The 26,550-nt window shown below is 43.1% G+C and overlaps 1 protein-coding gene across 1 annotated transcript in view; it reads right to left on the bottom strand.

Annotated features, from left to right (window-relative positions):
* LOC143296955 (adhesion G-protein coupled receptor V1-like) overlaps nucleotides 1-26,550 on the bottom strand; it is a 50,361-nt gene that overhangs the window by 13,322 nt on the left and 10,489 nt on the right. Inside the window, exons 8-21 of the mRNA XM_076609006.1 lie at nucleotides 25,594-25,708; nucleotides 24,107-24,253; nucleotides 23,445-23,593; nucleotides 22,368-22,506; nucleotides 20,438-20,652; nucleotides 19,605-19,793; nucleotides 17,311-17,455; nucleotides 16,409-16,599; nucleotides 14,115-14,238; nucleotides 8,545-8,805; nucleotides 7,328-7,457; nucleotides 3,890-4,107; nucleotides 2,208-2,428; nucleotides 539-695 (exon numbers count right to left, since the gene is read on the bottom strand). Coding sequence (XP_076465121.1) covers nucleotides 539-695; nucleotides 2,208-2,428; nucleotides 3,890-4,107; nucleotides 7,328-7,457; nucleotides 8,545-8,805; nucleotides 14,115-14,238; nucleotides 16,409-16,599; nucleotides 17,311-17,455; nucleotides 19,605-19,793; nucleotides 20,438-20,652; nucleotides 22,368-22,506; nucleotides 23,445-23,593; nucleotides 24,107-24,253; nucleotides 25,594-25,708 — 2,401 coding nt within the window. The remainder of the gene's footprint in view (nucleotides 1-538; nucleotides 696-2,207; nucleotides 2,429-3,889; nucleotides 4,108-7,327; nucleotides 7,458-8,544; nucleotides 8,806-14,114; nucleotides 14,239-16,408; nucleotides 16,600-17,310; nucleotides 17,456-19,604; nucleotides 19,794-20,437; nucleotides 20,653-22,367; nucleotides 22,507-23,444; nucleotides 23,594-24,106; nucleotides 24,254-25,593; nucleotides 25,709-26,550) is intronic.

Here is a 26,550-nt window from a genome sequence, read left to right on the forward strand (position 1 = left end):
TTTATATAATCACTTCTTTCATACATATGATAAAACAGAAATGTATACAGAGCAGATCCACACATGTATTAAATAATCAAATATATTCAGCATCACACACACACACACACACACACACACCACAATCTTGTCTCTCACATGTGTGATAAACATACACACACAAGAACCCCCACCCCCAACCCCCCAAACAAAAAAATACAAAATTTTGTCATTCATGTGCATCACAAACATACACACTCAAGAACACAACAACCCCCCCCCCCTCCCATCCCCCACTCCACTCCCCCCCACACACACAAATACACACAGAACCTTATCATCCACATGCATCACAAACATACACACACAAGAACACACTCCCCCCTAATCCCCCCCTCCCCGCCCCCTCCCATCCTCCCCCCTCCCCACTCCCACACACAAATACACACAAAACCTTATCATCCACATGCATCACAAACATACACACACAAGAACACACCCCCCCCTAATCCCCCCCCCGAACCACCACCACCACCCCACTCCTCCCACCACCATTTACCTTCAGCCCCAGAGAACCTGAAGACAGACGTCCCCGTGCCCTCTCGTCTTTTTGACGGCTCGCTGGACACGGACGCTGGCCTCTGACCAATGAAAAGCAGGTCGTACACCGCTGGCAAGTTGGTGCCAAAGGGCTCAGAGAAGATCTCCCACAGCACCTGAAGAAAAGGTCCATGAAAAATGTTTAATCTCTTCAAGTGGCAACACCTGAGTTACGAAAAAAAATAATGACACTGATCTTACAGGTAGGTGTTTTGTTGTTGTTTGTTTGGTTTTTTTAAATCACATTCAACGTCAATTCTGGGTTATGATTTGATCTAAAGTGTGTGAAGACCTTTGAACTACATGTACATTAAAAAAGCAACAAGACAAAACAATTACTGTTTACTGTAACAATAATGATGAATAAAAGGTCTACATCTTCTTTACTAAATGAACAATAACAGTTGTGTACATGCTGACCAACTCATAAGCATGCATGCAAAACGCCTCACAACGATGAATCAAATTAAAGTCAGACAAAAAAATACTGGCCAAGTTAATGACAGAAAACATCTTTATTTTGCCTTTCTCTATTACGCACAAGGAAAAAAGAAGAAGAAAAGAAAAACATACATCACAGTTTGTTCAAGGAGCTGTCATGTTCATATTCAATAAACTGCAGGAGATAGATACTCTAATTATTACTTAGATATCAAAAACGATTATTAAAAAACAATCTCTGGACTGTTGAGTCTGCTTCAATAATTGAATGAATATACACAAAACCGACAGTTTTCAGCATTAGTGAATACCTCAGTGACAATCTTTCTCATATCCAGGCATTATTCATCATGACCATCATCAATCATTATCAATCATCAACATCCATCAATCCTCTATCCATCCCTCCTTCCCTCCCTTGGTGAGAAAAAGCTCTGACCACTTCACACAGTCATTTACACAACGAGCAGTCTGGCCAGGCAGAGCCAACTGACAGCTGCTCAACACAGTCTTCCCACAGTGTTCAGTCAGGCTTCAGTCAAACACGCGCATACTCACATGTGTATCAGAGTGGATTTTACGACAAAATTTTGAAAGGGACAACTCTCTTGTCATGACAGAATAATGAATTAAGTTTTCATTATTTCACAGCTCAAACCCTTGAGGCTTGACTGGCACGTTGGGTTTATGCAAAGATCAGGCATGTGCCTTTTTTTTATTCTTTTTTCTTTTTTACAGTAGACGTGGATGTATGGATTAGTCCGCACACTTTGACATCTCCTTGAAACTGAGACTGATGGGCGCAACAGCCAAGAGCTCAAAGCGTTAGACTTGAATCTCGGTAACAGTGCCTGGTGGGTACAGAGTGGAGATTTTTCAGATCTCCCAGGTCAACATATGTGCAGACCTGCTAGTGCCTGAACCCCCTTTGTGTGTATATGCAAGCAGAAGATCAAATATGCACGTTAAAGATCCTGTAGTCCATGTCAGCGTTTGGTGGGTTATGGAAACAAGAACATACCCAGCATGCACACCCCTAAAAAAAGGAGTATGGCTGCCAACATGGCAGGGTTAAAAACGGTCATACACATTAAAGCCCACTCATGTACATACGAGTGAACGTGGAGTTGCAGCCCACAAACAAAGAAGAAGAAGAAGAAGAAACAGAGACTGACAGACTTTCACACCTGCACTGTTCCCTGTGTCCCCTGTCTCCTCTCCACAGTGAAGGAAGTGGAGATGGAATCCTCGCTGCCTGGGTCATAGTCCTCTGCCACACTCAGCTCCTGTGAGGCCGTGGGGAAAGCGAAGCGTCCGCTGGGGTCGTCACTGGCCAGGACAACGATGTCCATCTGCAAACCGCTGTCGGCAAGTCGGGCCAGACCTCTGCCTGAGATGCCCGTCACCACTGGAAAGGTTAAAAGTTAAAGGTAAAAGGCTGAATGTCCAATAACCTTTAACGGCCATCGGGGCAGTGGATTCATATTCACTGAGTCTAGGGCCTGGCACAAGAAGGAAGGGCCCAATCCTCTCCTGCCATTCTCAGCTTCTCAAACTGAAGTCAGGAACCGAGGGGCGCCATAGCCGAATGGTTAAAGCGTTGGACTTTCGATCTGAGGGTCCCAGGTTCGAATCACGGTGACGGCGCCTGGTGGGCAAAGGGTGGAGATTTTTACGATCTCCCAGGTCAACATATGTGCAGACCTGCCAGTGCCTGAACCCCCTTCGTGTGTATACGCAAGCATAAGATCAAATACGCATGTTAAAGATGCTGTAATCCATGTCAGCGTTCGGTGGGTTATGGAAACAAGAACATACCCAGCATGCACACCCCCCGAAAGCGGAGTATGGCTGCCTACATGGCGGGGTAAAAACGGTCATACACGTAAAAAGCCCACTCGCGTATACGAGTGAACGTGGGAGTTGAAGCCAACGAACGAAGAAGAAGAAGAAGAAGTCAGGAACCCAACTAACACCTGGGGTGGAGTGAGAACAATCGGAGTAAAACACCTTTCCCGTGGACACAACACCAATCTGAAACAGGGCCTTTAAACTCTGATCACTGGTGAACACTTGATCAGAAGTCCAATGCCTAAGCAACTCTGTGATGCTGCTATGTGGAAATGGGAGTTTGTATTATATTCCTTGTTTGGTTAATAAAATACACTTAGCACATAAAACTCAAATCCACCAGTTTGACACGGTACAGTATGTAACACCAAAAAGAGCAGTTTATATCATACTCCCTGTTTGGTTAAAATATAACTACCAAGTTGAACTGAAATGGATCACTTTGACACGGTACAGTTTATGACATATAAAACAAGGTCACTGTCATTTATGACTGGTCAGCTTGGGTTTTTGAGAGGGTGTTAGTGAAGTAACAGTGTTTTAATTCACAGGAAGGAGTGGGGAGGGGAAAGTAAAAAAAATATTTCTGCTGAATACAACTTCACTGACTTAGAGTCACAGAAAGAGAGACAGAGACAGAGATTAGCAGGACTGTGTTGATACACCAAGCTGTCCATGTGAAGACATAAGTGTGTGCGCCCCCTTCCCACACACACACACACACACACACACACACACACACACACACACACACACACACACACACACACACACACACATACAGAACAGATAAATGAACCCCTCAAAAAAACTGTTCCACAGATCTACTGTAAAATAAATAAAAATCAAGAATATAGAGCAAGTCACCACATGAAACTGGAAGGAAACACTCACGACATAAGAAATGTACATCGCAGTACACATTCGACACAACCACACAAACTGAGAGAAACGCTCAAAACTTAAGAAACACACATCGCACCTCAGGCTCAACACAATGATGCCAAACAGTCCTCACCACTGACAGATGTGAGAGTGATGCGAAAGACCTCCTGTCCTTCGGGCGTCTGGTCAGCCAGTGGAACGATGCCCAAAGCCGTGCGAGACTCCTGCGACTGGAAGACGACGCTGCCACTCGTCGCCTGGAACTCTGACGCCTCAGGCACTGCGTTCTGCAAGGTTCGTATCTCCCACGTCACCTCCACCTCCCCAAAGATTCCTTGGTTCCGGATGATACTGAAAGAATAAAAAAAAAGAATAATAATAGACTACCATTAGTTTGATGAAATAGTAACACTGTTTCTGCATGTGAAGTTATGATTTTTTAATTTTTTTTAATGATTTAATCTTACTGTTGAATGCAACTAAATGCTTTATATTGTTGCATCTTGATTACCTGTCATGTTTGCAATGTGAAAATCAGGTAAAAAAAAAAAAAAGATCTACTTTTTGCTCACAAATCACAAAAACAGTAAAACACGACTTTCTGCAGTTTCAAAAAAAAAAAAAAAAAAAGCAAAAAAGAAAAGAGCAACAAAGTGACTTTTTTCTCACAGGAAGGCTGTTTGGAAATAAATGGTACCTTACATTAATTCCTAGCATCCAATGAATGTTTCAAGACTAACTTGTTTTTGGATCTGGTGTCCCATTAAAATTCATGCACCAAAGCGTGCAATATGCACATCTGTCTGTCTGTCTGTGCATGTGGAATTTTGTCTGATATCCTGTCACACACGCTGGTGAATGCATGTTTCTGGAACAGTCTGCGATATTTACAGCATGTCTGTCTGTCTGTCCTTAAGAACATACATCACAGCCTACAATATACACATCATGTCTATCTGTCTATCTGTCCTTAAGTACATACATCACATCCTACAATATACACATGTCTGTGTGTCTATCTGTCCTTAAATACATACACCACAGCCTGCAATATACAAATGTCTGTGTGTCTATCTGTCCTTAAATACATACACCACAGTCTGCAATATACACATGTCTGTCTGTCCTTATATACATACATCACAGCCTACAATATACACATCTGTCTGTCTGTCCTGAAATACATACACCACAGCCTGCAATATACACATCATGTCTGTGTGTCCTTAAATACATACATCACAGCCTTCAATATTCACATGTCTGTCTGTCTGTCTATCTGTCCTTAAATACATACACCACAGCCTGCAATATTCACATCATGTCTGTGTGCCCTTAAGTACATACATCACATCTTACAATATACACATGTCTGTCTGTCCTGAAATGCATACATCACAGCCTACAATATATACGTGTCTGTCTATCTGTCCTGAAATACATACATCACAGCCTGCAATATACACATCATGTCTGTGTGTCCTGAAATACATACATCACATCCTTCAATATACACATGTCTGTCTGTCTGTCTATCTGTCCTTAAGTACATACATCACAGCCTTCAATTTTCACATGTCTGTGTGTCCTTAAGTACATACATCACATCTTACAATATACACATGTCTGTCTGTCCTTAAATACATACATCACAGCCTACAATATACACATGTCTATCTGTCCTGAAATACATACATCACAGTCTACAATATACACAGGTCTGTCTGTCTATCTGTCTTTCAATACATACATCACAGCCTGCAATATACACATCATGTCTGTGTGTCCTTAAATACATACATCACAGCCTACAATATATACGTGTCTGTCTATCTGTCCTTAAATACATACATCACAGCCTACAATATACGCATGTCTGTCTATCTGTCCTGAAATACATACATCAATGCCTGCAATATACACATCATGTCTGTGTGTCCTTAAATACATACATCACATGCCTACAATATATACATGTCTGTCTATCTATCCTTCAATACATACATCACAGCCTGCAATATACACATCATGTCTGTGTGTCCTTAAATACATACATCACAGCCTTCAATATTCACATGTCTGTCTGTCTGTCTGTCTGTCCTTAAATACATACACCACAGCCTGCAATATACACATCATGTCTGTGTGTCCTTAAGTACATACATCACATCTTACAATATACACATGTCTGTCTGTCCTTAAATACATACATCCCAGACTACAATATACACATGTTTATCTGTCCTTAAGTACAAACATCATAGCCTACAATATGCATATGTCTGCCTGTCTGTCTGTTCTTAAATACAGTAATCAGTTCCTGCAATATACACATCATGTCTGTCTGTCCTTAAATACATACATCACAGCCTGCAATATACACATCATGTCTGTGTGTCCTTAAATACATACATCACAGCCTGCAATATACACATCATGTCTGTGTGTCCTTAAATACATACATCACAGCCTGCAATATACACATCATGTCTGTGTGTCCTTAAGTACAAGCTTTAAAGTTCAAGCATAAACACAGGAGGAAAGTGGCTGAATGGTTAAGATGTTTTTCTGCCCAGAGAGTATCTGTGAGGGTCTGGGCTCAAATCACGGTCTCACCCTTTCTCCCAAGTTTGAGTAGAAAATGAAAATGAACATCTAGTCATTCAGAAGAAGATAACAAACCAAGATCCTGTGTGCAGCACACACTTGGTGCACAGAAAAAGAAACCATGGAGACATAAGTGTCGTCCTCCAGCAAAATTCTGTAGAGGAGATCCACTCCGATAGGTACACAAACATATATGCATGCACCCAAGGCCTGACAAGCGCGTTGGGTCATGTTGCTGGTCAGGCATCTGCCTTGCTGATGTGGTGTAGCACATATGGATTCGTCCAAATACAGTGAAGCCTCCTTGAGACACTGAAACATGAACAGTAGCATGCTGACATACTCATCCTTCTTTGTTCGTGGGCTGCAACTCTTATGTTCACTCATATGTACACAAGTGGGCTTTTGCGTGTATGAACGTTTTTACCCTGCCTTTTTATCACAACAGATTTCTCTGTGTGAAATTCGGGCTGCTCTCCCCAGGGAGAGCGTGTCGCTACACTACAGCGCCACCCTTTTTTTTTTTTTGCATTTTTTCCTGCATGCAGTTTTATTTGTTTTTCCTTTCGATGTGGATTTTTCTACAGAATTTTGCCAGGAACAACCCTTTTGTTGCCCTGGGTTCTTTTACATGCGCTAAGTGCATGCTGCACACAGGACCTCAGTTTATCGTCTCATCCGAATGACTAGGGGGGGTGCATGCTGGAAATGTTCTTGTTTCCCATAACCCACTGAATGCTGACATGGATTACAGGATCTTTAGTGTGCGTACTTGAACTTCTGCATACGTATACACATGAAGGGGGTTCATACACAAGCAGTTCAACATATGTTGACCTGGGAGATCGGAAAAATCTCCACCCTCTACCCAACAGGCACCGTTACCAAGATCTGAACCCCGGAACCCTCAGAATGAAAGTCCAAAGCTTAAACCACTAGACTATTGCACCCGTCGCTGACGTACTGATAATAGATGGTGCTGCCCTCCTCCACTTTGTTGTTGTCCGGCGTCTCCAGGCTGAACACACCGTAAGCATCATCGTTGGCCAGAATAACCACTGTGGTTCGGGAGTTCTCCGTGATCAGCAGGTCACCTGCAACATCCCCGCACACCCCCTCACACTGTTGATTGTGTGCAATCCGTCACATACTTTTGGGTCTCTCTGACAGACGTCAAAGATTTCCTTCCCATCCATCCTCATCTTCCTTTCTTTCCTCTCATCTTTTTTCCTCAAAAATAAAGAATTTGCCTTGTCCTGTCTGGTCTCTGTCTTGTCTTGTCTGGATTTATGTTGTCTTGTCTTGTCAATCTTCTGCCGTTACTCAACTGTCTGTGGAAGTAAATGCCGCTGAAAACAGTGCAGATGATGGAGCAGCAAAAGAAGGAAAAAAAAAAGTGGCATCTGGGAAAGTCAACTGGATGAAACAGTTTACAAAGACTCTGCAGCTTACCCACTGCTTTGCCAACATCTTTCGATCACATGACAAAAACTATTAGTACCATAACCACAGTAAAGTGTGAAGCATGGCACTGAGCACTTCAGACATGTAAAGAAGTAGATGATTCGAACCTCATCAGTAACCCGATATGATCAGGAACTCATACAGGCAGCAACCACCTCATACACGAACAGCACTGTAGGCTCCAATGAGAAGAGTCAAATCCTGTCCAGTGCACAGATACTATCTGTAATGCTCAATACACTGACAGCCCGACACTTAAAAGGAGAGTTTGTGATATAGTCTGTTTTCATCGTTGAATATAGGAGTTTGTATTACACTCCCTGTTTGGTTCAATGTAAGTGTTTGTATTTTCTCCCCATTTGTTGAAACTATAGGTGTTTGTATTGCATTCCCTGTTTGGTTAAATATAGGAGTTTGTATTATACTCCCTTTTCATTTATATGTACTTACCATGTCAAATTGATGCAGGAACAACCAGTCATTTAACCAGCCAATGGGCCTAGTTTGCCAAAGTCTGACATGGTACAGTATATGATATAAACTTGTATCATGTGTTCACCAAAAGCACAAATCTTTTCCACCACCACTACCACCCCCTCCTTCCCCCTGCACCCCCCTCCCCCCAACATCCCTACACATGATCCCTCCGTTCCACACCATGTGAACACACCAACACCATGTGAACAGTATTACTCGTGCATCCATAACACACCCCACCTGTAGCATCGAACAGTTCCAACGTGAACGTCTCGTTTCCTTCAGGTACGATATCATCACGCACAGTCACCGAAAGAGTCCTGTCTGACACCCCTCGATCAAAGCTCAGTGTTTCACGGAAGATTTCTCCATAGTCTCCCTCCAGTTTCGATGCTGATCCGTCCAGCGTTCGGTACGCCACTGTCACAGCAGACTGCAGGTTGCCCGAGCGTCGAACCGTGAACGTGTGAGTGCCTGGCTCTTCCATGTAGACCAGATTCTCTGAAAAACAAAAATATTTTATTGTTTTACAATACACTGTGAATGAAGGTGGCAGAATGGTTAAGATGCTTGTCTGCCAATATAGAGAATCCGTGAGGGTCAGGGTTCTAATCCCGCTCTTGCCCTTTCTCTCAAGTTTGACTGGAAAATCAAACTGAACTTATAGCCATTCGGATGAGATGATAAACCCGAGGTCCTGTGTGCAGCTGGCACTTGGCGCACTGAAAAAGAACCCATGGCAACAAGTGTGTTATCCTCTGGCAAAAATCTACAGAAGAAATCAGTTCTGACAGGTACACAAATACACATATGCATGCACTCAAGGCCTGACTAAGCGCGTTGGGTTATGCTGCTGGTCAGGCATCTGCTAGCAGATGTGGTGTCGGATATATAGATTTGTCCAAAACTTTACTGCGCTTAATTCATTGAACAAGAAAAATAAGATTTTATTATCACTGTAATGCAAAAGGTACTGCTCATATTCTAAAAAAAGAAATATTTTCCCGTGGGTATACACGCGGTTCCAATACACGCTCTATTCAACACACCCAACCACCGAAGTCGTAAATCAAATCAAATTATGGTGCTTAGAGCCTTGCTGACCACTGAGGCCATCTCAAGGCTATTGCCACATTAGCACCTACTTCAAGTTAAGGGTAAAAAAAATACAATATAAACAAGTCACCGCTTTAAGCTTTCCAATCAAAGTTTAAAAACCTTCCATAGTTTAAAACCTAATCTGATTAAAAAATGTTCACTTCTATCAAGAAGCCTATCAGTGTCCATGAAGGGACATAATGAAACAAAAGTCTTCAGAGAATCCACTGGGTAATATCTGTGTCTAACGTCATGCAGATACAGTCAAGGAGCACGTGTTTCACAGTGAGAGGCTAATCACAGGGAATACATCGAGGGGCCTCCTCCCCCTTCAACAAGTAAGAATGAGCAAAAAAAAGTGTGCCCCATGTGCAGTCTGCACAGCACAGACTCCTCCTTTCTAATCTTCACCACCGATGGGAGGGTCTCTTTTAGGTCTGGACGAATTAGGAACAGCCTGTTGTCGTTCTAGGTGTTCCATTCTTCTTGCCAAAGATCCTTAACGCAAGTGTTCACCTTCTGCTTCATGTCTGTGTATGGTTCGAAGGATCTCGATAATTCTTCCTTTGCAGCGGTCTTGGCCAGCTGGTCTGCCCTTTCGTTACCATGAACGCCAACATAGCCAGGAACCCAGGCCAACACAACATTGTATCCTTTCTTTGTTATGAGAGCAAAAGCATCGTAGAATTCCAGCAGTTTGGAATGAGTCAGATTCCTGCAGGTGATCACCTCAAGGGCTTTCAAGGAGTCTGAAAAGATCATAAAGCTCTTTTCTTTCGAAAGGAGAGCCATTTTTACCACCAGAACCAGTGCGGTCAGTTCTGCAGATGTCAGATAAGATGTGTTCCGTTGAGGGCTGGTCAGGAAAGGTGAGACAGAACGCAGATGCAGCAACTCCATCCTCCGACTTGAAACCGACAGTGAAGATCTTTTGAAAGGTGGGGAATTTGTGGTAGAGTTCTGAAAAGTAAGTTCTGTAGGCCAATGAACTAGTGGAGTCTTTATGGTATGAGGCCAGATCAAGTCAGACCTCAGGTGTTTTAAAGGTGCATGGTGGGCTGTCGTGGAGATCCAGATCGGCATTTTCTATGTGTGGAGAGATGCAGTTTGGGTTGTCTTCAAATTTCTTGTTGAAGGGGTTGTTGAAGACACTATCGTAAGCAGGACTTTGGGGTTTGGAAAATAGTTTCAAGAAGTAATTCAGGGTCAGCTTCAATCTGTGGCGTACAAGCTGTGCAGAGGGGTGGTGCAGAGTGCACCTAAGCTGAGACGGAGCCCTTGGAGGTGTATCAGGTTCAGCAGTTTCAGGTATGCCAGTCTGGCCGAGCCATAGATTACACACCCATAGTCCAGTTTGGACTGGATGAGGGCTGGATGAGGGCTCTGTACAGATGCAAGAGAGTTCTCTTATCAGCGCCCCAGTCCGTGTGTGCCATGACTCGGATGATGTTCAGAGCTTTTTGGCAGGATGTTTTCAGTTGTTTGATGTGGCTGAGGAAATTCAGCTTCTGATCGAAAACGACCCCCAGAAATTTGGCTTCCTTGACCGTCGGGATGGTGGATTTTCCCAGATGGATTTCAGGGTCCAGATAGAACTGACAAAAGTTGTGAAAATGGATACACTGAGTTTGTTTTTTTTAGTGGACGAAAAGGTGAAACCGTTCTTCTCTGCCCAATGCTGAATTTTGTCTAAGCAGAGCTCGAGCTGTCGCTGGATGCTGGGGTATGTGCTGCCAGTTGCGTACAAGGTGAAATCATCTACAAACTGAGAGCTGTCCGATCCCTTCTGAACCGACTGGATGATGATGTTTATCTTGATGCTGAAGAGAGCTGACAACAGTATGCTCCCTTGTGGAACACCCAGCTCCTGCTCATGAATGTCAGACAGGGTAGTGCCGACCCTCACCTGGAATTGTCTGTCTTGCAAGAAATTGTGGATAAACCAGGGCAGGTGTCCTCGGAAGCCGAGCTTGTGCAAATCTGAGAGGATTCCAAATTTCCAGGTGGTATCGTAAGCTTTCTTTAAATAAATAAAAATATGGCCACCACATGCTGTTTGCTGACAAAAGCGTTTCTCACGTGGTTTCCAGATGGACCAGATGGTCAACGGCAGACCGATGCTTGCAGAAACCGCACTGTTCTTTTGCCAGAAGGCCGTCAGTCTCTAGTTTCCACATCAGTCTACCGTTGACCATCTTCTCCATCAGTTTACAGATGCAGCTGGTCAGTGCTATTGGGCGGTAGTTGGAGGGGCTTGAGGGGTCTTTTCGTGGTTTTGGCACTGGGATTATGAGGGCTTTCCACAAAGAGGATGGGAAAAAGCCTGTGGTCCAGATATGGTTGTAGACTTTGAGTAGAATTTCCAGACTGTTTTAAAAGTTTATAATGAACCTCGTCCATTCCAGGTCTGAAGGGCAGATTTTAACTTGGTCAGAATGAAAGGAAGGTTATACCTCTCTGTGTTGTCAGAATAGAAGTTGCAGGGCATTTTCTCTTTCAGGTTTTTGGTGTTGAGAAAAAGGGCAGATTTGTTGGCAGATCCAGAGTTCAGTTCTGTTGTGGAGGCTAGCAAATTAGCAACTGCCTTCTTCTCTGTGATCAAAGCGTCTGAGAGCTTGAGATGGTGAAAAGTTGGGCAGACATTTCTTGCCTTTAATTTTTTTAAAACTCTCCACACTTTCTTCTTGGGTGCGTTGGAGGTCAAGGAAGAGCAAAAATCCCTCCAGGATTGTCGCTTGCTCTTTTTAAAAACGTATCTGGCTTTCACCCTCAGCTGCTGATGGGTTCAGATGCTCTCTATCTCCGGTCTCCGAAAGACACGCACTGCGCTCTCTTCTGAGACTTTCGGGCATCCTGACATTCAGCGTTAAACCAGGGCGTTCTTGCCATCTGAGGCTTGGAGGCAGACGATAGGACTGCTGCTTTGGCACATTCTAAAATCATCCGTGTCAGAGTGTCAGCAGGATCTTCTCTTTGCAAGACTGTTTCTTCTTGCAGCTTCACTCTTCTTTTTGAAGTAAAAATTCCCCAGTTAGCTTTGTCGTAGTTCAGGCGGTCAGGCAGAGAGTCACCTTCCACATCCGTGGAACGGAGGATGACAGGAAAGTGGTCACTCCCATGCAGATCGTCGTGCACTTTCCACTCGTAGTCCAGGACCAACGATGGATCACAGACCGACAGATCTAGACACGAAAGCTTCCCAGAAGACAGATGAAGGTAAGTGGGTGACTTGTCGTTTAGACAACACAGGTCCATATCGGAGAGAAGGTTTTCCAAATGAAGACCTCGGGCTGATGTCACCTCACCTCACTTCCCCAGAGTGGGGAGTGGCCATTGAAGTCGCTCAACAGTAAAAACGGTTGTGGACACTGGTTGACAAGGTTCATGAGGTCCTGCCTCTGAGCACAGACAGGAGGAGGAAGATAGATTGAACAGACAGTGATAGTTTTACTTAGTGTGACTCTGACTGCCACCACCTGTAAAGGTGTGTTTAAGGAAACAGTACTATATAAAAGAGACTTCTGTAAAAACAGAGCGACGCCTCCCGTCAATCCCTCTTGCTTAGGTTGAGCAGGTTTAAAAAATGAGTTAAAACCTGAAAGAGTTAAAATCTTCCCATCTCTTTGCAGAGCTTCTTGCAGCGCCAGCACTGAAGGTTTAAAAGAACGACAAAGCAACTGGAGTTCCTGAAGCGTTAAAACCATGGATATTCCACTGAATGATTGCCATAAAAAGGTTAAAAACGTAGCAGCATCCTAGTCCGTCCATCGATACCTCCTGCTCTTGCACTTGCGAAGGTCTGAGGTCAGACAAGACTGCAAATCTATTTCTTGCACTGACTTCAGCCTTGTCTGATTCTGGCCAAGCCAGAACATCCACTGCCTCAGCTCTCCACGGCCCCGCCGAGATCGCAAACTTCTTCTCCTTCAGATTTGGAGGGGGGCATGGGGGAGTGGGGGGTGGGGGGGAAGGTTTCTGGGCACTCCCACCAGCCTGAGGGGCCAGCTGACGTAAGATGAGACAAGAAGGGGTGGGGCGGGAGGCAGACACCATGCCTCAGCCCAAGGCTCTTCCCCTTGCCCAGCAGCCTCTGAGGACCGCCATGCAGGATGGGAAGGGGTGGATACAGCGCCTCCACCTGAAGCCAATGATTTGACTGATATAGGTGCGTCTGTCTGCGTCCCTGTGGACACTGTCTGGACCGCAACCTTCACCATCTTGGGTATTACAACTGCCACATATGACGGTCCTGCCTTCGGCAAAGTAGCCTCCACTATCTTTCGAGCTTTGAAAAAGGGAATTTTCTTCTCCGTCTTCACCTTCTGGATCTCCTCTTTTTTCTAGGTGGGACAGTCTTTAAATAAAGACAGGTGGCTGCCTCCGCAGTTGACATGAAGGGCTGGACTCCCAAATTTGCCCTGCTGAACTGCCTTTGAACAGGTGCCACACACCTCTTCCTCCTTGCACATGGCTGAACTTCTGGCACTTGAAGCACCGGAGAGGGGACAGCACTACAAGGACACATTCACCTGCAGGTAACCAACTCTTATATCCTTGGGGGTATTTGGACAGCAGAAGGTGAGGAAGAATGTGTTGGTCAGGACTCTGTCCGACCCCTTTCATACCATCACCCTGTAAACATTCCAAATTGTAAAATACTGCACACTGGACAGAAAAAATGTTAGTGTCATGTAATTTTTTTTTTTAATCACCTGTGAAGACGACAGGGTTGTCGTTCTCTCTGATGGTCACTGTAGCAACCATTGGTCTCCCTGCAACAGCGCCACCTACAGGTTGTCCCAGCTGCACAGCGAACGTCTCAACTCCCTCTGGTTCCTGTGTTGGACATCAATGTGTAATTCTCTGAATAAATATCCACTTCATCGGGCGTAATAGTTGAGTGGTTAAAGCGTTGGACTTTCTATTTGAGGGTCCCAGGTTTGAATCTCGGTAACAGTGACTGATGGGCAAAAGGTCAACATATATGCAGACCTGCTAGTGCCTGAACCCCCTTCATGTGTATACGCAAGCAGAAAATCAAATACACATGTTAAAGATCCTGTAATCCATGTCAGCGTTCAGTGGGTTATGGAAACAAGAACATACCCAGCATGCACATCTCCGAAAACAGAGTATGGCTGCCTACACAGCAGGGTAAAAACGGTCATACATGTAAAAGCCCACTCGTGTACATAGGAGTGAACGTGGGATTTACAGCCCACGAACGAAGAAGAAGAATATATCAAGTTCTATCTCATCCCTCTGGTTCCTGTGTTTGACATCAATGTGAAACTCTCTCAATAAACATCCAATGCCCAGTATCTGTATCAATATCTCAACAAGGACACAAAGGAAAAGAGGAGTGGAGGAAGCAGGGGGGGTTAACTGGTGCATGGGGAGAAGAAGAAGAAGAAGAAACTCAATCCCAGAGCCTCTTGGCTTCCATGTTTCAACACAGAATATACTCCTTAACTCACTCGGGACAAGTTTTCTCCCTTGCTTTTCCCATCAGACGGCCCATTTGTAAGGGTTTGGAAAAAAATTACAAAAAATACAAAATATTGTGTAAGAAAATGAAACTTTCAGAACTGGTTTATTATGTGTTGAGCTATTACATATAAAAAAAAAATCAAATTTCTCATCTTATTTTTACAGTTTTGCCATATGTAGAAAATACTGCCAATTTTTCACCCCGAATCACCATACCCATGCTCGCTTTCTGCATTAAATTGGCTTTCTTCTTCGTCATCATCCACCTCTTCAATGTCCGACCCTTCAGTTTGTAGCATTTCAAGTACTTCGGCAACCCTAAAACGTTGCCGTCACTGCCTTGTTCGCTTCACAACATTCTGAGAAGAGCCCGCTTTGCTAATAGGCTGGCACGCGAGCAGACGACCGGTCAGTGACTTTGTCAGTGTGTGTGCGAGACAGGCCACACATCCCAGGCTAACCAATCATACTGTTCGATTGTGGAGTGACCCAGAATAGCGCACTCTGCTTGGCTAATCACAAAATCACGTGTACAGCGCATGATGGAATTTTACTTTCGGAGAATGCTATTCCATTCCTTCGTCCGAATCCGAATACGTTTTGTGTAGGAATGCGTGAGCATTCCTTCATCCGGAGAGAGTTAAAAAATATCAAATAAACAGGTCAATGAATGAATAAATACATATATCATGTTACGTTTCCCAACAGCCAAACACCAGGAAGAAACATTAACCTCCTTTGAAGTCTGTAGTTCATACCAGCTATTAACTCTCCTCCCCACAAAGGGAAGCTGGGGCCTCTTCCAGTTACATGCAGTGCCCCCCATCTTCTGGAAATTCTGTGCTGGAAGCGTCCTCCATTCTTTCAGTCTTTGGTGTGTTTTTTTAGCTTTCCTCTCTCAGTTGTTTTTTTTTCTTCTTCCTTTCTTATATTCTGTTTTGTGGTCCATTCATCTACATTTTCTCTAGAAAGTCTTGAATTTTTTTTTTTTATATTTTTTTTTTTTTATTACCCCAACACAGTGATGAAAGTGACATGCAACATTTACAAAAAAATCAAAGAAAGAGCAATTTTGTTTCGTGTACTTGTATTTATTACTTGCATTGTATTACTCATTTGTCACAAAAGATTTCTCTGTGTGAAATTCAGGCTACTCTCTCCACCCTTTGTCACCCTTTGTTTCATGGGTTTTTTCCTGCCTTCAATATCTGTTTCCTATCGAAGTGGATTTTTCTACACGCATTTGCCAAGATCAACCCCTTTGTTGCACAGGGACAACCGTTTTGTTGGTGTGGGTTATTTTACGTGCACTAAATGCATGCTGCACACAGGACCTCAGTTTATCATCTCATCTGAACGACTAGCACCCAAACAACCCACTCAAGGTCTAGCTGAGGCAGAGAAAATACCGGTGTGTGTGAGATTCGAACCAGTGCTCTCAGTTTCTCTCTTGTCACCACTTGGCCAACACTCCACATGCAATCAAGACACAAAAAAGCACCAAAAAATCCCTCACATCATCGTCCACTGTCTGCAGAACCAGGGTGTAGCTGTTCTGTCCTCTGGCAAACATGATGGTGCCAGAACTGGGCCGCAGGTCACCTGTCTCCGGCGACAACTTCCATGGCACTGACACCTCGAAGAATGTTCCTCGGTCTCTTTCAATTTCTAATGAAACGTTTACTGGATTCCCTTCTGCTGTCTCACCTGGAACCATCAAACAATTTGTCACTGAAGTTACAGAACTTGATTCTTAATTCTGACTAATAAAAGCAAGTTTAAAAAAAAAACATTACCAGCAAAATCCAATGAGTTCCTTTGGTACATCTTATATCTGACTAATACAGGCAAGAAAAAAACATATCACCATCATAGTCTAAGGATCCATTTATTACTTTTCAGTTCTCCCATCTGAACTTCCCATATGCAGAATGCATCTTTAGCAACTGTCTATTCATCATTCTTTCTCTTGGCCAAGCTGACCAGTCAGGGTCATATAAGAGCTAAAAAGACACTGTTAATATCATTTTTGTGGAAGATGAATTAAAACTGGAAAAGAAAATTAGGTACAAGTACGCTCAAGTTCATGCACATAAACCTGGGACATGCTGCTGACATTGGAGAAGGGAAAATTAACTACAGCATTCAACTTTGAAAAAAATGGGGGAATAAAAAAATTGACATCCTGCAGGTATCGTAAGACGTGTTTGTGTCTCAACTCACTTAAAAATTATTGCAATATGAACATGGTAAGTTTGTAACACACACACATGTGCACACACACCCAAACAAACACACACACACAAATACACCCACACACAAACACAACCACACACACACACACACACACACACACACACACACACGCAAACACACACAAACACACACACACGCAAACACACACACACACACACTTACTGATGATTATCATGGTTGGGTCTTCCTTGAACTGAATTATCCCGTAAGGGTAGTCACTCTCACTGACAGTGATGCTGATGCTGGTACGCTCTCCAAGGGTGGAGTTGCCCAGCGGCGTCAACCTCAGAGTGAAATACTCTGCTAGCTGCACACACCAATTTCATTCATCTTCAATGTCCTTCTTCTTCGCCTTTTCAGACACATGCAACAGCTGAGTGGTTAGTGTTGGGAGTTTCAATCTGGGAGTCCCAAATTTGATCCCATTTTCCAAACACGGTGGGTTAAGGGAGGCAACAGTCTTCTTCCCAGTCTACCATGTCAACATAGACGCAGACCTGCTAGTGCCTTATTCACGTTTGTCTAAATCCACATGCAGAATAATAAATACGCCCTATGAAAGATCCTGTAATCCAAGTCAGCGTTTGGTGGATTGTGGATACACAAACATACCCAGTATGTGCACCCTCAGAAAATGAAATATGACTGCTTTCAAGGTGAGATCGAAATTCACAGAATAAAAATTCCACTCCTGGACACAAGTGAAAGTGGGAGCTGCAGCCAAAGAACAAAACCAAAAAACAAAATGAAGAAAAATAGTTTTCCTGGAACAGTGTTTCCAGCAGGGCTATGCCTCGTTCCATTGGCACGGTGAAAATTGAAAGATAGTGGTAACCAGGACCCATCAATTTCCTCGTGTGGCTCAGGGTGCTTTCATTACATATCTATTTTGTGTTCGGGTTTTTGTTCTCATTCCCTGCAACCTGCATTTGCAAAATCACAAATGTGATGTATCGTGAATCTTTTTTCGTTTACTTATTACACAAGTACAAGATTGATTATGTTAACTTTTCATCTCTAAACCCTAATCACAAATAGGAGGAGTTTGTATTATACTCCATGTTTGGTGATACATATACTTACCATGTCAAACTGATGCAAACTAGGCCTATCAGTTTCCTCTGGTTGGCCAAATTTTGCGCGGCTAACAGTGAAAAAAAAACCCCTCTAAACCCTAATCACAAATTGTATAACTTTCAAATAAAAGGATCTCACAAACTGCACATTTGGATGAAAGTACTTCATAAATTTTATCCTTTGGATAAAAGTATGTCAAATATAGCACACCCTTTGGATAAAGGTATCTCACCAAATGCACACCCTTTGGATAAAATTATCTCACAAATTGCACACCTTTGGTTAAAAATCTCTCAAATTGCACAACCTCTGGTTAAAAAATCTCTCAAATTGCACAACTTTTAGACAAAAGTATCTCACAAACTGCACAACCTAAAAAAATAATTTTAAAAAAAATTAAATAAAAAAAAAATTGCACACCCTTTCATTAGAAATATCTCTCAAATTGCACAACTTTTAGACAAAAGTATCTCACAAACTGCAAACCTTAGGATAAAGGTATCTCGCAAATTGCACAACCTTTAGACAAAAGTATCTCACAAATTGTAAACCTTTGGATAGAAGTATCTCACAAATTGCACAACCCTTGGATAAAAATATTTCACAAATTGTAAAACCTTTGGTTAAAAAGTATCTCACAAATTGCACAACCTTTGGCTAAAATTATCTCACAAATTGCAAACCTTTGGATAAAAGAATCTCACAAACTGCACAACCTTTGGATAAAAGCATCTCACAAATAGTACAACCTTTGGATAAAAATTGCACAACCTGTGCATACAAATTTCCCACTAATTGCACAACCTTTGGATAAAAGTATCTCTCACTAATTGCACAATGCTTGGGAAAATATATCTTACAAATTACTGAACCTTTGGATAAAGTATCCCACAGACTGCTCAACCTTTGGATAAAAGTATCACACAGATTTGCTAAACCTTTGGATAAACACACATGTGGAGTGATGGCCAAGAGGTAACGTGTCCGCCTAGGAAGCGAGAGAATCTGAGCGTGCTGGTTCGAATCACGGCTCAGCCGCCGATATTTTCTCCCCCTCCACTATACCTTAAGTGGTGGTCTGGACGCTAGTCATTCGGATGAGACGATAAATTGAGGTCCCGTGTGCAGCATGCACTTAGTGCAAATAAAAGAACCCAGAAAAGGGTAGTTCCTGGCAAAATTCTGTAGAAAAATTCACTTCAATAGGAAGAACAAATAAAACTGCACGCAGGAAAAAATACACACAAAAAATGGGTGGCGCTGTAGTGTAGCGACGCGCTCTCCCTGAGGAGAGCAGCCTGAATTTCACACAGATAAATCTGTTGTGATAAAAAGAAATACAAATACAAATACAAATATAAAACACAGCCATAGCTCACCTCTGGCTCTCCTTCATTGCGGGCCAAGATGGTCAATGTGCTAACACGCATCCCCGGTTCAAAAACGAGGGCACTGGGTGTCCCATAAAACTCACTGGTTCCATCTGGTATCACCTCCACTTGTACCACCCTCCTTTCCAGGATTCCACCCACTCGCTCCACTATCACTTCAATGGGATCCTTTCCTTCCTGTCAGTGACAACAAAAAAAAAAAAAAAAAAAAAGCCACTTGACTGTAGAGTTGTTTATGTTTGAATGGGTTTCTTCCTGTGACTCACCCACTCACTCCTTCTCTCTCATACACACATGCACACACACATACAAGCACTTACACACACACACACACACACACACACACACACACACACACACACACACACACAAACACACGACCCTCATACCAAACCCTCACACACATAGACACACATACACAGACCAAGAGACAGAGACACACACACACACACACACACACACACACACACACACACACACACACACACACACACACACCATCACACACACACACACACACACACACACACACACACACACACACACACACACACACACACACACACCATCACACACACACACACACACACACACACACACACCATCACACACACACACACACACACACCATCACACACACACACACACACACACACACACACACACACACACACACACACACACACACACACACACACACACACCATCACACACACACACACACCACACACACACACACACCATCACACACACACACACCATCACACACACACACACACACACACACACACCATCACACACACACCATCACACACACACACCTGAACAACATAAGAATCGTTCATGTCGCCAGAAAACTGGAACACCCCTCCAGGGTTGTCGTTCTTCAGAACAGTGATCTCAATTTCCCTGGACCCGGGCCGGAGCCTCTGGTTGGAGTATGGTTCAATCCTTGTCAGCTGTACCTTCAGGGTTTCATCGATCTCAGGAACATCATCAGCCTTTATGATCACCACCAAATCCACACTGGAAAAACCTGTTGTACAAGAACAAGCATATCACTATCGTCATCAATCTCAGGAACATCATCAGCCTTTATGATCACCACCAAATCCACACTGGAAAAACCTGTTGTACAAGAACAAGCATATCACTATCGTCATCAATCTCAGGAACATCGTCAGCCTTTATGATCACCACCAAATCCACACTGGAAAAACCTGTTGTACAAGAACAAGCATATCACTATCGTCATCAATCTCAGGAACATCATCAGCCTTTATGATCACCACCAAATCCACACTGGAAAAACCTGTTGTACAAGAACAAACATATCACTATCGTCATCAATCTCAGGAACATCATCAGCCTTTATGATCACCACCAAATCCACACTTGAAAAGCCTGTTGTACAAGAACAAGCATATCACTATCGTCATCAGTCTCAGGAACATCATCAGCCTTTATGATCACCACCAAATCCACACTTGAAAAGCCTGTTGTACAAGAACAAACATATCGCTATCGTCATCAATCTCAGGAACATCATCAGCCTTTATGATCACCACCAAATCCACACCTGAAAAGCCTGTTGTACAAGAACAAACATATCACTATCTTCATCAATCTCAGGAACATCGTCAGCCTTTATGATCACCACCAAATCCACACCTGAAAAGCCTGTTGTACAAGAACAAGCATATCCCTATCGTCATCAATCTCAGGAACATCATCAGCCTATATGATCACCACCAAATCCACACTGGAAAAACCTGTTGTACAAGAACAAGCATATCCCTATCGTCATCAATCTCAGGAACATCATCAGCCTATATGATCACCACCAAATCCACACTGGAAAAACCTGTTGTACAAGAACAAGCATATCCCTATCGTCATCAATCTCAGGAACATCATCAGCCTTTATGATCACCACCAAATCCACACTGGAAAAACCTGTTGTACAAGAACAAACATATCACTATTGTCATCAATCTCAGGAACATCATCAGCCTTTATGATCACCACCAAATCCACACTGGAAAAACCTGTTGTACAAGAACAAACATATCGCTATCATCATCAATCTCAGGAACATCATCAGCCTTTATGATCACCAACAAATCCACACCTGAAAAGCCTGTTGTACAAGAACATATCGCTATCGTCATCAACCTCAGGAACATCGTCAGCCTTTATTATCACCACCAAATCCATATGGAAAAACTTGTTGTAAAAGAACATCATATCGCTATCATCCCCAGCTCAACAAGAAATTTTTGTCTTGGGTCACTGCCTTGAGAAAAAACTGATTAAGTTTTAAAACATCACACTCAAGAGTCAGTGGATATTTGAACTGACAGATGTACTTCATCTCACTCACTTTTTGAAACAATGTAAACATTCTACTAAATTCAACACCCGAGTACTTAAATGAACAACCAACATCCATTCTCTGATTACAAAAAAGTGAATGTACTTAAATGAACAACCAACATCCATTCTCTGGTTACAAAAAAGTGAATACCTCACATGGACTGTACCTACCAAGGAGCACAGTTTTGGTCTTGTCTGGATTAACATCAATTCTTTACAATCAACGTCTAAGACATTAAGTTCCATCTGTGGCATGCACACATACACATTCACACATACCAACACCTAGCCCCCCTTCCCTCCCCCTCCCCCACACACACATGCACATGCACACGCACATGCACACACCCACATCCACACGCGCATGCTTCAAACCTGAATAGATAGTTATGGTGCCATTCAAAGCGGCCACATCTTTCTCATCGACAGAGTCCTCCGATGGCCCCACCCCTTTGATGGTCCAGCTGATGACTGCCGTGCCGCTCATCCCTTCACGGATGATCAGCAGAGGGACCTGGAAAAGAAATGACGTGTGGCATGCTAACAACCATCTTTCAGCCTCTCGTTTTAGGATTTGGTTTTTGAACGGTAATGTGTGGGGGGCTGCAGTGGACCGCAGACTTCGCCTGTCCTGACTGGACTGAAAGTCTAGAGTGGCTAGGGAAAGTGGAAGAAGAAGAAGAAGAAGAAGAAGAAGAAGAAACAGTAATGTTTGGGGAAACTCTCTCAGTCAGAAAACGAAGAGGGGCAAAACTGGATAGGGAAGTGCGTGTGTGTGTGTGTGTGTGTGTGTGAGTGTGAGTGAGTGAGTGTGAGTGTGTGTGTGTGTGTGTGTGCATGCATGTGTGTTTATATGCGCCTGTGTGTGTGTGTGTGTGTGTGTGTGTATGCGTGCGTGTGTGTGTGCGCGCCTGAGTGAGTGTCTGTGTGTGCATGTCTGTGAGCATGCACATCTGTTCATGTCGTGTCATATCTATCGTGTTGTGTGCACATAATGTCGGAGACAATGTGAACATCAATGAGGAACTCAGTGCCTAACCCACTGACCTGCTAAACCTCGGCGAAATGAAATAGCGTGGCACAAGCATGGAACACGGTTACCACTTTTTGTGGACCTTTTAGTGATGTCATTAACTACTGAGCACAGGAAATGCCGTACCAAGTGGAAGTCTGGACAAAGAATGGTGGTTGACATCCTGACTTGTGAGCACTGTCTAATCTCAGTGAGGGGACAGCCCTTAGTTAATGAATATTCTCATTAGCAGCAGTGACAGGGTTACGGATGGGTGATAAAAAAAAAAAAAGCTTACTTCTTATTTCCAGTATCAATTCTCCTTCCTTCATGAGATAAGAACATTTTCTGTAAAATCTATGTTTTTGATTACTTTTACGTTACACTCTATCACAGCTCTGTCTAACCCCGGGTTTTGTTCAGATTTCTGTTCAGTTCACCTCCAGAGTTCCAGAGTCGGGTTCCTCTACCACAATGGCCGCTGTGTTGTTGAACCCAGACTCCCCATTGGCCTCCGCCTCAGACACCGCCACAGTCACCTGGCGACGGACGCCCAGGGTTGGGCTGTTGTAACTCCCATACTGTGGTGCTGAGAAAAAAACAAAAACAAAAAAAAACCCCAACATCAATTACCCCATGACAGTAACTTGTCATGAAATGCATAGTCAGCGGTTCTGAAAATTTGCCAACAATTCACCAGAGTGTAATTCTTGGCGATAATATCGTCAAAGTTGTACTGATGTAAATCCCATACTGTGGAACTGAAAAATCCAACCTCATTACCAATGAATCTGGCACTACCACAAGTTCATGTTTTAATACCGAAACAAGTAAAATATATAAAAAAAAAATACTCCCAGCCCTGCAGACCACTCAAAGTGCACGTCTTTACACTAAAACAAAGTGAAATAAAGAGAAAAAAGATACTCCCAGCCCTGCAGATCACTCAAAGTGCACGTCTTTACACTAAAACAAAGTGAAATAAAGAGAAACAAGACACTCCCAGCCCTGCAGACCACTCAAAGTGTGTATCTTAATACACAAAACAAAGCAAAAGAGAAAACAAAACACAACCCTTCCCTGCCGATCACCGATCACCGACCTGTGGCGAGGCGCGGACTGTCCATGGTAGCGTGGAACTGACCGCCGATGGTCAGGAACGCTGTGGGAAGGAGATTGAAAGACACCACCACAGGGTCGCTGCCAGAGGGAAGCGTGGCTGTTTTCATCCATTCCTCAAAGATGTTCTCTGCTCACAGAAACAGTAACGTACACATCACTTGCTTTCTACATGTTTATGTGAACAAACACTTGCATGTGCACACATGCTCACATGCTTGCAGACATGCCTGCACTCGTGCGCACGCAGGCACGCATGCACGCACACACACACACACACACACACACAGAGGCACTCACAGCATTCACTCTGGTATTTGTGTATACAAACATACACATAAACACAAGTGTCACATGTACAGATACACAATACACAAGAACACATAATATACGTCAATTTCTTGAAGTATGTGTTCATGTGATTACGTATACAAAGAAACACACACACACACACAACATTATATCGTCATTATCATCATCGTCATTACAGATTTGAATACTGTTCATCATATTATCACAGTTTACTGTTTACTCCTGTTTTCATCACACCATCATAGTTACTGATTTATTGTTTACTGCTGTCTTGTGATATCATCATCAGTCACAGATTTATTGTTTACTGCTGTCATTATCATCACTGACCCGGCAAAGCCTCAGTGTCATCATCCACATAGGAGACACTGATGTTGATAGTTACTGATTTATAGTTTACCGCTGTCATTATCGTCACTGACCTGGCAAAGCCTCAATGTCATCATCCACATAAAAGACACTGATGTTGATAGTTACTGATTTATAGTTTACCGCTGTCATTATCATCATTGACCTGGCAAAGCCTCAATGTCATCATCCACACAGTAGACACTGATGTTGATAGTTACTGATTTATAGTTTACTGCTGTCATTATCGTCACTGACCTGGCAAAGCCTCAATGTCATCATCCACATAGGAGACACTGATGTTGATAGTTACTGATTTATAGTTGACTGCTGTCATTATCGTCACTGACCTGGCAAAGCCTCAATGTCATCATCCACATAGGAGACACTGATGTTGATAGTTACTGATTTATAGTTGACTGCTGTCATTATCGTCACTGACCCTGCAAAGCCTCAATGTCATCATCCACATAGGAGACATTGATGTTGATAGTTACTGATTTATAGTTTACTGTTGTCATTACCGTCATTGACCTGGCAAAGCCTCAATGTCGTCATCCACACAGTAGACATTGATGTTGATAGTTACTGATTTATAGTTTACCGCTGTTATTATCGTCACTGACCTGGCAAAGCCTCAATGTCATCATCCACATAGGAGACACTGATGTTGATAGTTACTGATTTATAGTTTACTGCTGTCATTATCGTCACTGACCTGGCAAAGCCTCAATGTCATCATCCACATAGGAGACATTGATGTTGATAGTTACTGATTTATAGTTTACCGCTGTCATTACTGTCACTGACCTGGCAAAGCCTCAATGTCATCATCCACATAGGAGACATTGATGTTGACCAGTGCTGTGTCCTGACGTCCACCGTTCCTCGTCACAGCCAGCCTCAGTGTTCGGGGAGAAGCGCTCTGTCAGAGAACACACATTCCAGGGTGAAAAACTTGGCATAGAGTGATTACTTAATAATAATAACAACAACAATAACAATAATGTACATTTATATAGCACCATTTCTCTAAGAGTTCCAGGCGCTTTACATGAAAGAAAAATATTGCAAGTTACATAAATCATTCATGAACACTCTTTCTCAAAACCCCTCCCCCCTCAGCCCCTACACACACTCTCCCTTTCCCACTCTTCATACATCCAAAGTGAGCTGACATGGGCGGTGTTGGAGAACAAGGAAGTTGAGAGTGCTTATACATAGGTTTTAAAAAGATGAGTATCTAGTGATGAGCGAAAAGCAGAAATAGAAACAGATGCACAGATATGATGAGGAAGGTTGTTCCAGATGTGAGGAGCAACAAAGAAGAAAGAACATTCACCACAGCTTCTTGCATTGACATGAAGTTTCAAAAGGTAACAGTCAGAGGAATAGCAGAGATTTCTTGCAGGAGTGTAAACACTGGTAAGGTCAGAAAGATAGTCCTGTCAAGTGGAAAGCAGAATAGCAGAGAAACGTAACTTTGTATTTAATTCTTGCTTCAATGCGGAGCCAATGTAGAGTGCGGAGGTGAGGAGAAATGTGATCAGTACGTGGGACTCTGAGAGTCAGACTTAAAACCTTTTCAACTGCCTCTGCTTTGCGAAGCTGACCAGTGTAGAAATGTGTTGTCAACAATGCATCCTAGCAAGCTGCCTCTTCTTTGCAGAGTTAACTGATACATGTAAACATGTTGTCAGCAATGCAACTTACTTAACTGTCTCTTATTTGCAAAGTTAACCAATATACAATGCATCCTACTAAACT

This window comes from Babylonia areolata, chromosome 22 (genome assembly GCF_041734735.1).
Source record: "Babylonia areolata isolate BAREFJ2019XMU chromosome 22, ASM4173473v1, whole genome shotgun sequence".
NCBI classification, from domain to species: Eukaryota; Metazoa; Mollusca; class Gastropoda; order Neogastropoda; family Buccinidae; genus Babylonia; species Babylonia areolata.